Source organism: Crocodylus porosus, unplaced genomic scaffold (assembly GCF_001723895.1).
Source record: "Crocodylus porosus isolate Cpor-Errol unplaced genomic scaffold, CroPor_comp1, whole genome shotgun sequence".
NCBI classification, from domain to species: domain Eukaryota; kingdom Metazoa; phylum Chordata; order Crocodylia; family Crocodylidae; genus Crocodylus; species Crocodylus porosus.
The window spans coordinates 82,247,060-82,258,963 of record NW_017728949.1 but is presented as its reverse complement, the minus strand read 5'-3'; the positions used below and the strand labels follow the sequence as shown (position 1 = coordinate 82,258,963).

Here is an 11,904-nt window from a genome sequence, read left to right as displayed (position 1 = left end):
TGTACAACATAGGTAGTTATACACATTTGGCTGTACTATGACAAAATAGAAAACCAGAGGCTAAGACAGTAACCTGGCTAAAATTCATGTAAATCAGAATATGACGACTTGCACACTGCCATGAAAATCCCAGCATTATATTCTGATGGCATTATTAGTAAAAAAGGAGAACAGCAAGGAGTGTATTGGATATAATTTTGGCTTTATAGGAAATCTGTTCAATCATACTGAGAGGAATTTGAAGATAGGTGGAGAGAAAAGGGGAGTAACAGGATGGACAATTAAAAAAAATATATATATAGATGATCTGAAAGTCTCTTTTCATGTCAGGTAAAGAAAACCATTATACTTGTGTAGTTCAGTTATATATATATAACTGAACTACACAAGTATAATGGTTTTCTTTACCTGACATGAAAAGAGACTTTCAGATCATCTATCAGAATTACAGTTTAAAAATTACTGATAGTATAAGTCCTTTCAAAAACCAAACCCAAACCTTGTATTTACTGTTGTATATTTATTCCCCTCCTCCCTACCCTTAAACACTGTGATATGTAATAACATTGGTTTGGGGTTCTTTACTCTGCTTGGACAGCCTATTTGGCAAATCCAGCTTTGCGTTTCAAGATTATATTTTATCTTGAAAATGTACAGATATATATTTTATCTTGCAAATGTTGGCATATTCAACAGAAAAAAAGTTGACAGAGCCACAGGGAAACAATCCTTTTTATTCAAAACAAACGTCACATTGTCAAGTGGTCAGAAGGTTTTATCACATAGACTGAACCAAATGAGAGTACACAGGTCTCCAAGCGAGACAGCTGAGTTTCCCTCATGCCATGTGTGCAGGGAGGTACAAGGTATGTAAGCCAAATCTAATAAGCAAAACATTTTTCCAGGGGATGTCACCTGGGACTTTTTAGAAGACTATTTCTTTCCTTAGACTTTACAGAGACTAGCTGCCATATATCTGTCTTGGACTGATAGATATACAATTATTTACAGAAGTTTAGGTGTTTTTCTCCTTTACTATTTTTAGATAGTCACCACTTTTCATAGGAGGGAACTTTCTAGAAGAAAAGTTTCAAACAGTGACACTTGTGCTTACTATTATCATCATGGATAGTAAGGAAATCTCCGCACTTATATAGTTGGCATATAGTTTCCCTACTTTTCTAAAAAAAGAAATATGTATTTTTTCAGTTTTGTAGTGTTGCAGAATATTAATTTTTTTTCCTTACAAAAATTGCAACATACAATTATGTGTAGATATTCTGGCACCTAATACTCAAGGCTTCTGGTCTGAGATGTAAACTGGCATCTATAATCAAAGAGAAGCATCCATAAGATTATTCATAGATTTTCCTTTCCCCACAGTATATCAGTCAAAAATTTTCAATCTGATTTTGATGCCAATCCTAGTTAAAGCTAACAACAGAAAAAGTCACAAGGCAAACAGCCAGGTATGGCATATGTTGAGAATGGCTCAAATAAGTGGTCCAAAATTGGCTCTTAAGTTCGCTTTTAATTTGCTGAAAAATAGCCTTTACACTTCTCAGTAAAGTCTGCTGGAATGCAAATTAACTTTCTTATTTCATGCGATGCTTGTGCATTTTACAAACATAAAAGTGGCAAAAAAACGATAGCGCAAACACTACCACAGAGGTCTAGCTATTTTACATACATTCCGCATTTGTCTACAAGCACAAAAACAAACAGTACAAGAGATTTCACAACATGTGGCAACACTTGCCAGACCAAGCAATTTACTCAGGCCAGCAGACTTTTCACAAACATGGGGGAAGGAAAGGTGTACCCTTGCTTTTCCTCTAACTTATATTAAGCTATGATAAGACTTATTTTATTTTATTTTTAGCAATTCTTCCTGTGGTTGTCCATTCTCACGCTTCCAAAACTTTATTGCTGGACATTAGTCTGGCAAACTGTTGATGCCACTGAAATCACAACAATGCTGAAAATAACTGAAAACTTCTATCTATAAATATCAATTGCCCAGTAGAACATTTAATTTACAAAAATTTTGAGCTAGTTTTTGCTACTCTCCTGATATCCTGGACATGAACATTTGCCCTCTTGCCCTAAATAATTATTCCTATAAAAAGAAAGAAACAAAAAAACATAAACAAACTAGGCAACACTTTGATACGTGCAGTCTCTCTCTCTTTTTTTTTTAAAAGATGTGACCCACTCTATGCATCTTTTTTTTTCTGTTTTAAGTATAAAGGATACCAAAGTTTAATGAACAAGGCTGGTGGTGCATGTGCATGTCTGTATGCATATGTGTGTGCGTGCGCACACAAATCTTTTCCAGACAGCACTCTGAATTCCCACTAATAAATTCTACACCTAAAGCATGTTCAGTCCAAAAGGCCACATATTGAAGCATTAACAGCTGTTCAGAAAATGTTAATAAGGAAAAGATAAATGCGCCAATGTACTTTTTCGAGAAGCGGCACTGAATGCCAGATACTGATCATGTCGAATAAGCAGAGACAAATGGAAAGCATTGGAATGTTTTTCCACACTGAGAGAAGCAGCTACACATATCCACTATCTTGTAGCTGTAAGCAGGTTTTGTAGTTAGACTCACAGTCCACCTCCACTTCGATCCACTGGAATTACAACTCTCTGATGTAGATTCTCTTCAGCAGTCTTCATGAGCACTGCAAGCCGGCTCCCAGAGACATAGCCCTTCTGAATAGCACTCATGAGCTTAAAGAAACAACATTTAGAACATATTATGAACTCTGCCAAATGTATTTACCAGACAAGACATAAAGACAAACAGGCTGAAGTCTTTTCTCCATCCAGCAGATTCCATCCACTGGAGTCTGCCAGTAGGGTAGCTGCTCTTTTTACTCATGCAGCTTATCTGTATTTGAGAGCAGGGTATACTGCACTGGTGCAACTCGGAGCTCATTGCTTATTTCCCTCCCTAGATTAGAGGTTTGCATCAGAATCAGCTGGCTACTAACAACTGACAACAACTAACAACAATTTCCAGTGTAAACAATGCACGAGAGTTAATTATTTTATCTATGCCAGAAGCAAAGGCTATTAACCAAATACCAGTGCTGTGATTTTTGTATTTATTAAAACAAGATGGCATTTCTGTTTTAAGTTTTGATGGTGATGCTCTTTTATATACCGCTACCAATGATATCAGGGGGTGTTTTGCATTTGCCAGGGCTGCAAGAGCTGTACAAGCATCTAATGTTCATTTGAAAGTAATGTTGAAGTAGCCAACCCACATGCTGGCTTTTCAAAGCCTTTTAATAAGGCTGAATGCAGATGATAACTCACATATTTGATTCTTTTTTTAACCTGAGGAGAGTCATTTAGACAGAAGAAGGAGAATACAGATCTCAATTCATCACTGGCCCTGCCTGGTACCCTTTTTCACTTAACTCCTCTTTCTGGAAGAGACAGCCTACTTAGCTTCCATAATTCTTCTAAATCCAAATTTCTTTATAGACTTTTAAAAACTAATTTGCTTTTAAGTCCTTGAAACTGGACTCTCAGCTGTATCTTAACGAACACACTCTAGTGCTGCGAGTTTAGTTAATTCTTTTTTATCCAATGGATCAGATGAGCATTAGACTTGAAATTACACGCAGTCAGTTTGTAAAAGGCTAATCTGGAAAGCAATTGGCACTTACACCATATAATTTCTTACTCTTATGGAAAGCTAAGAAGCCATTTTGTTTCAAATGTCTTCCCTTTTTACAAAGAGCTACTGTAGAAAAGTCCCTACACAAGCTTGGTAAGCCTGAAGGACAACTGACTGCCAGGCAGCCAAAACTGGGGATGCTACAGTAGACTGGAAGGGGACAAATGAGGTTCAGCTGGGACTTTGCCTCCCCAAAAGCTGAACTGTTCAGGGAAGGTCCCCTACACTGGGGGAAAGTGCGAGGGTGGGGATTCTCTCCCTCATCGTGCAGCCTTAGGGAAGCAGTGAAAAAGGAAGAGCAGCCTCCCACCACATCCTCCTGCCATCCGGAACAGCAGCAGAAGCAACTAAAGCAAGAAGCATTCCCTCCTCTTCCTCACAGTCCCTTCATCCCAGTTCATGCAGTCCTCTTACCCTTTTGTCTCTCGCCCTATCTGCCAAACCCTGTCATCTCCTCAGTTTTCTTCCATTTAGTTTACCCCTACCGAAACAAAAGGGAACTAGCAGGGTGCCTCCTGCCATCACACTGTTCATTTTATGTTGCCGTCCCGTTCCCTACTGCACATCTATCTCACCTACTTAGGCTGTGAAGCCCTTATGTCCGCTACTCTGTGCTTATATAGGGATAAGGTAACAGCCTATTTTTTTTACTGTGTTTACAACTGTAATAAATATAATATCAAATAGAAAATCCTGGCTTGAAAAGTCTGCCAGGCTCCACAGGGAGCATTTGACAGAAGACAGCTTCTTTTAGATCTTCCCCCTTCTTTTAAAATGCTCTTCCCCCCACTACCTTCTATGCCACCCACCTGATGTCACAAAGCTTCCATCCCACTGGGCCACGTAAATAAAGGCAGTACTGGATATTTGACTAGTACCTCTTAAGCAAAACAAGATCTACAAATACACCAGTATGTACACAGGCCATGTTAAAAATCTGCCAGATCTTCAGTTGGAGTATAATCAACAAGTTAAGAAAATGGCCCTAATATAAGACTAGCAGTCAGGTATCACTATCTGGTGACCAATGCAGTCCTTCTACCAGAGTCTGAAAACAGCCTGCAACTGTCAAAGCATCATATCCACACCCCCATCCCCGTTTACTGTTCTTGTATAACATTAGTATATCAGGAAACCATTCTTACTAATTGTATTTAGACCTGGGTGAAATATTTCTAACAAATGGTTTAACTGATTAATTCAATTTCCTTCTGCTAATACTCTTGTAGAATATATCTGTGAGTATCAAGATTTCCCTTCATTTTCCGCACAGTCTCTACAAGAATTCATTATTTGAGCTATATGCAGTGCTTGCGATTGGTCAGATGAGTTACATGCCAGGATTCCGCTCTCTACTTGGGTAAGTGAATAAGCACATTGGCACAAACTTCCACTCACTGAAATACAAATTCCCACCAATACTTGCACAAAAAGTTTTACATGAACAGTAATATGCCAGTAAATTCCATATGATTATATTAAAGTTTTCAAACAGGAAACACAAGAGTAACACAAATTTGACATAAACTAGTCTTTAAAGAAAACTTACTACCATTTACCATATTTACTTGAATAGAAGATGACCCTGATTACAGGACAACCCCCTCCCTGCCAATAATTAGATTCTCTATATGGAAAATTTATAAATTTGTTATAATTTTCCAAGTATAGAATCTAATTATTGGAGGTTTGCCTTGAATTTGTCCCATTCCCACTGCTACAGCAGGGAAGTTAAATCTGGAGAGGTCAGAGCCCCTTTGCTCTCTGCTTCCCCCTGACTTTTGCCCCTCTCTCCTTACTGTCAGATACTCCTCTCCTTGAGCATTAAGTGAGGAGCAAATTTGAAAGCAATAACCTTTAAATTAACATGGCTATAGCAATTTGCATAGAGTACCCAGATACTTAATCTACCCACAATTGATCCATGTTGGGTTTTTTTTAAAACTACTGCACGTTTTAACACAGCTACTCCATAAATACACTTTTGAGCAAAACTTTGGCACTTGTTTTTTTTTTTTTTTTTTTAAAGGACAATTTTTCATGTCCCAGGTCATATCAGCCAAATCAGTTCCAAAACTGTTTGAATCATTCAAGAACCATATATGACCCTGCTACTGGCAAGCATCTTCCACCCCAGCCTGGGGCTTCAGATATTTCCAGATCCTTTGGCAGGCATCCTATGTGCAAGCCCGAGTCTGGAGGCTTGGGGTTTGGATGCCTCTGAGTTTCACTTGCCCCAGAGTTTCATATCACCACAGGAGCAAGCTAGGGAGGAATCTCCCATTTCCATAAAGTTGGCAGGTATCCAAGATCCTCCCACTGGAAGCTGGCCAGTGGGAAGCTAACTATGAAGCTCTCATAAGGAGTCCTGTTTACAAGCAGACAGGGGCGCACCCTCCACTACACAGTGACATTTTAATTGCATTACCTCAGCCAGGGTATTTCCCCTACAGCACTTTGGCACATACTGATGTGCATTAGTCCAAAGCCAAAGGCTCATGATTTACCACATAGCTTACTGGGCTGGGCCTCAGAGTCAACAGGATTTCAAGCCATGGTGATCACACAGCTTAGCACTGCCCAGTAGGTGCATGTACTCCAGATACCCCCCACAAACGATCCACGTGCTGATTAGCCCCGAGCCTCCCCCCACACTCATGACTAAAATCTGATGTTCTCGTCACAAGTTCTGGGATGCTTCAAAAATATATGTGCAGGTGAGGCATGGGGCAACCTGGCTGGCTTTATCTCATTGAGGGCAGGGCAACACTAATCGTTTGTGCCAGGCTGAAAGAGGAGGCAGAAGATGGATTCTGAGTGAACTGTTTGGGGCCCTGTTTGGTAATGTTTGCTAGGCATTTATGGCTGGTGAAGCAACAGGAATCACTGGAAATGGAAAGGAAAGGCACAGTTCAGCTGCGAGAATAAAAGGGAAGTGAAAATGGATACAATGTCATGGCTCACCATAACTTGGAAAAAAAAGGTGTCAGCAGTGAGGGGGACTGGGCTTAATGAATTCTATCATATGTCTTATTCAAATGGACTGGACTAATTTAACCTGGCAGGGGAAATACCATGATCACCGAAGTGGTTTTCCTACTGGTTGGTATTACCTTGACCAAGTTAGCCTCCCGCATTCACTTCAAGTGGGAAGATCTCACCTATATGCCAACTTTATGGAAATGGGAGACACCTCCCTAGTGTGCTCCTGTGGCCATCTGTCTGTGGGCAAGTGAAACTCAGGGTCACCTGAACCCCAAGCCTCCAGGATTGGGCCTGCACATAGGATGCCCGCCAAAGGATCTGGAAGAATCTGAAACCCCGGGTGAGGGTGGAGGATGCTTGCCAGTAACAGGGCCACATATAGTTCCTGAATGACTCATGGATTTGGAATTGATTTGGCTGATTTGACTTGGGACGTGATAAATTTTACTTAAAAAAAATAAAATGCTTATCTTGCTGGGATCCTATGACCCCAGCTGACTTCCTGCCCTTTGGGTAGGGGGCTGGACTTGATGATCTTCTGAGGTCCCTTCCAGCCCTGATGTCTATGAAAGTCTATGAAAGTCTATGCAAGAAAGAAAAAGAAAAAAAAAAATCTCAGCCTTTTTTGGCAAAGATCAAATGCAGCAATTTTGGCCCCGAAGTGACGGCATCAGGGCTGGTTCTGGCCCTTCTGGTGCTGGCCTGGTATTGCGTACTTGCAGGCCAAGTGCCAGGTCCCTGTGGAGGGAACACCTATTCATTTTATTTTATTTTTATATACATAGAAAACTTTTTTTTTGGTATAGCCCTTAAAAAAATTATATCAGCATGTTTGCTCAATATGGGCCATATGTTTTATAGTCACGGTCAGTGCCAGCTGCATTCAACTAGCTTCATACATGGTTTTCATTGCTGAGCAGATGCTGCTTTTGGCAGCAGTTTACCAATAGACAATGTATTTAGTGAGATGTCCTCGTATGCGATTCTGAGGGGCTTTTTCCCCCCCGTACCAACTGGGGTGGAAAACCTCATCATGTATTTAGGTAAATACGGAACTTTTCATATTCCCTTTGAGGTGACCCCCACTACCCCTCCAAAAAAAGGATATGCTTGGATTTATCTTTTAAACTTGATATTTAAATGGATGCTCATGGACTAACATGCTGTAAACTTCTATAGGGTCATATAGTTTAAATATATAAAGAGTCTAATTATTGAAATGCTGAAGCATGAGTACAAGTTCAGTACTACCTTTCAATGTTATTCTTGAGCCTACACACACACACTTATTTATTTAAAGGACATAGTTCCTTATGCTACATTTTAAAATACAAAAGAGGGTAATATAGAAGGCACTACAAGTTGGACAGCTTTAAAAAGTAACTTAGAAATACACAAAGAGATCTGCCATTCCTATTTTGGAAGTATTAAACTATAGGACCACCTCTAAAGAAACTACTGAAAACAGTAAGTAAATCACAACAGAATTCGTTGCTTGTTATTTCTAACTACAGTGTACTCAAACTAATCAAATTATACCATAAAATGTAGTCATAAAAGTAAAGAGTTTTCTATGTAACATGCAAAGTCACATTTCTTCTTTTAAATTAAAGTTTGTGATGAAAAAAACTTTAAAAAGGAAGCTGTCTCCCAATTACCTGATTGTGGTGGGGGGGGTTTTTCCTGGTTGGTTTGTGCTGTTATATTTTTCTTTAAAAAAATGTATTGGTATAAAGACATAAGGCAGTTCTTAATTAAAAACAAAACATGCATTTTGTCACACAGCTGAACTACTCAGTTTCAGGTGAATAAATACTGCTTTTTTGTAATGCTAGACACAACCTGTGAAAATTTTCTGCATTTAGATTCAACAATGCTCCTCTTATCTACAGCTCATCTCGAGAGAGACAATTACCATTTCCTTTGCCTTGATCTTGTTTGTTTAACTTGACACAGTGAAGAAAGGGCTGACATTGACCAAAATCCCCAGCATTAATTTATCTCATGTTCGGCATTCATCATTGCCATGGTGCAGGAAAGACCTGGCAGTCATTTGAAATACCTGACCAAGAAAGACTCTACAAAAAACAAACCCAGCTAGCTGGAAACAAATAAATGGCTCTTTCAAGAGGAGTCAAATGGACAAACATTTTAGTAGTATCCTTATTGCCTTATTTTTTTTAAAGCCTTGCAGAGAAAAGATGCACGGGCAACTGATGTTCATTGCTTCCTTTCCCACACTCTGATACATTCCTCTTTACCCAAATCAGAAATTAAACAGGGACATACGAACTTGGCAGTGAATAGGCCTTGACAGTGAATCCGCAGTTCCTCATCCTTAGTGCTTTTAAATTGAAGCATCTAATCAATGCTTGCATTAGGAACATACAAATGATAGTAGTTGTACTGTGTAATACAGGCCAAATTATGCCTTGAAATGCTGCTTGGCTCTCACCAAATTTAGGGGAAGAAATATATGTTTATCTGGGGCAGAAGTCAAGCCTCTCCTCTTGAAAAGGATCCTCCACAAACTGTAGGATATATTATTTGAGTCTAACAGCAGTTATTTCTGCACAGAAGAAACTCCTTACATTTTAGAGTTCCTTAAAAGTCGAGGGGTGTTTTGCTGTCTTGCACTGATCATGACGGCAAACAGCTTCGGATGACTTGGCACTCTGGTGCTACCCAGGTGATGCTATTACTAAAGTACTCTCTACGGCACATTGAGAAAATAGGAAAATGAGCGTAAGTCACTGCAGACTTAGTCAAAAGTTTATGTTTTGCTTTGTCCTGAAAATTTGCTTGGAGAATTATCCCCCAGTTTTAACCCAGTAGCATCCTCATCTCTCTGAAGACAGGAATCCACATGGAATTGCTGGCATAGGATGAAAACTTACAAGCCAGCACTTGCCCCTTCCATGCCTACCCCACTTCCATCCTGCTAGTTAAAGATCTCCTGGTCTTTCACACAAATAAAGGGGAACATATTCTTCCCCCTCCCTTACTTTAACCTCCTTGTAGAAGGAAAAAAAAAAGACAACAGAGAAGAGGTCATTAGGATGTTTTCTTTCTAAACTCAGTTTGTCAATTATAGTAAGAGTAGATCCACTTCCTCTTCCAGTATGTGAACTTTCTAATGCACCTTTATAGATTAACTAAACAGGACACATATATAGAGACAGTACAAGCTTTCATGAATCCAAGTTCACATCAGATGCTGTGAAAGGACAGCAGAGTTCTATATGCATGTCTCCCTGTCTGCCTTTCTTTCTCTATATGTCTCCCTTATTTAGTTAGTCTAAATGGCCAAGGATAGAAATTACACACCAACCAGTATAAGTGATCAGATCAAATCTGTAACACAACAGAAGTTCAGTGCACATAAACCACATTCAGAGGCTAAGTACAGACAGTCAAAAAACCCAAGGCTGAATCAATTCAGTCTTTGCAGGGGTTTTTTAAACTACATAGATTGAACCAATAAGCAAGTGAACTAACACTCACTTTTCAAACAGGAAAGGCAGACAGACCCCTGCAGTGGCCGATACTAAGAGCTGGCAAACGCTAGAGCACGCCTCCCAGCCTGCTTGCCACAGCAGACAGCTGAAGCCCTCAGATACCCCAAGCCATGCCCCCTCCACAGCTACCCTGTGGGCTAAGCAAGGGTGTGTGGTTGGGGGGGAAGGGGGGGGGGCGGTATCTTCCAGAATGCGTGGCGCTCAGGTGAAGTGCCCGAACACTGGGAGAAGGCCAATGTTGTGCCTACCTTCAAGACAGGGGGGAAAGTAGATCCAGGGAACTATCAGCCTGACCTCTATCCCAGGAAAGATCTTGGAAAAAATTATCAAAGGGACCATTCTTGACAAACTGGCTGATGGCAACATCCTGTGGGACAGGCAGCACAGGTTTGTTGTGGATAGATCTTGCCTGACCAATCTTATCTCCCTCGATGACCAGGTGACATATCACCTGGACAAGGGGGAAGAGACTGACATCATATATACTGACTTTAAAAAAGCATTTGATCTGGTGTCCCATGATTTCCTCATGGAAAAATTAGCCAACTGTGGCCGTTGCTACATTGGTCTGATGGCTGGGGAACTGGCTCTGAGGTCGGACCCAGAGAGTGGTAATTGACGGAACTAAATCATTGTGGTGCACCATGACCAGTGGGGTCCCCCAAGGCTGCATCCTTGGGGCTATACTCTTTAACATCTTTATTAATTATTTAGACATTGGTATCAGAAGCAGACTGGCCATGTTTGCCGATGACACCAAATTTTGGGGTAAAGTGTCCACACCTGAGGATAGTCTGGTGGATCCAGGCTGACCTTGACAGGTGCAGAAAATGGGCAGATGAAAACCTGATGGCGTCCAACACCAAAAAATGCATGGTACTCCACCTTGGGGACAGAAACCCACAGCATGCTTACAGGCTCAGCAGTGCTACACTTGCTAGCGCCATGGCCAAAAGGGACTTGGGGGTCATGATTGACCACAAGATGAACGAGCCACCAATACGATGTTGCAGCTGGTAAAGCAAACAAAACTCTGGCTTGCATCTATAGATGTTTCTCGAGCAAATCCCAGGCTGTCATCCTCCCACTGTACTCGGCCTTGGTGAGGCCACAGCTGGAGTACTGCATCCATTTCTGGGCTCCACAATTTAAAAAGTACGTGGAAAATCTTGAGAGAATCCAGAGGAGAGCCATACATATGATCAGAGGGCAGGAGAACAGGCCCTATGATGAGAGGCTGAGAGCCATGGGACTCTTCAGTCTGGAGAAGCACAGGCTCAGGGGTGACTTGGTGGCAGTCTATAAGTACATAAAGGGTGTGCATTAGCATCTGGGAGAACACCTGTTCACCAGACCACCCAGGGGATGGCAAGGTCCAACAATCACAAACTCCTGCAAGATGGTTTCAGGTTGGACATAAGGAAAAACTTCTTTACTGCCTGAGCCTCCAGCGCCTGGAATAGACTCCCACCAAAGGTGGTGCAAGCACCTACTCTGGATTCTTTTAAGAAACATTTGGACATCTATCTTGCTGGGATCCTTTGACCCTAGCTGACTTTCTGCCCCTTGGGCAGGGGGCTGGACTTGATGATTTCCCATGGTCCCTTCCAGCCCTAATGTCTATGAATTCTATGAAACAGCCCAGAAGGAAGGGAAGGGAAGCTGGAACTGAGGGCTTTACTCTGTCCCCACTTCCCCCATGCC

General features: G+C 41.0%; 1 protein-coding gene across 2 annotated transcripts in view; it reads right to left on the bottom strand.

Annotated features, from left to right (window-relative positions):
• Positions 1–714: 714 nt before the first annotated feature.
• Positions 715–11,904, bottom strand: part of GPD2 (glycerol-3-phosphate dehydrogenase 2) — a 130,876-nt gene continuing 119,686 nt past the window's right edge. For both annotated transcript variants that reach the window (XM_019554171.1, XM_019554172.1), the window contains exon 17: positions 715–2,739. In XM_019554171.1, the coding sequence (XP_019409716.1) occupies positions 2,614–2,739 (126 nt within the window). In that variant the 3' untranslated portion in view covers positions 715–2,613. The remainder of the gene's footprint in view (positions 2,740–11,904) is intronic.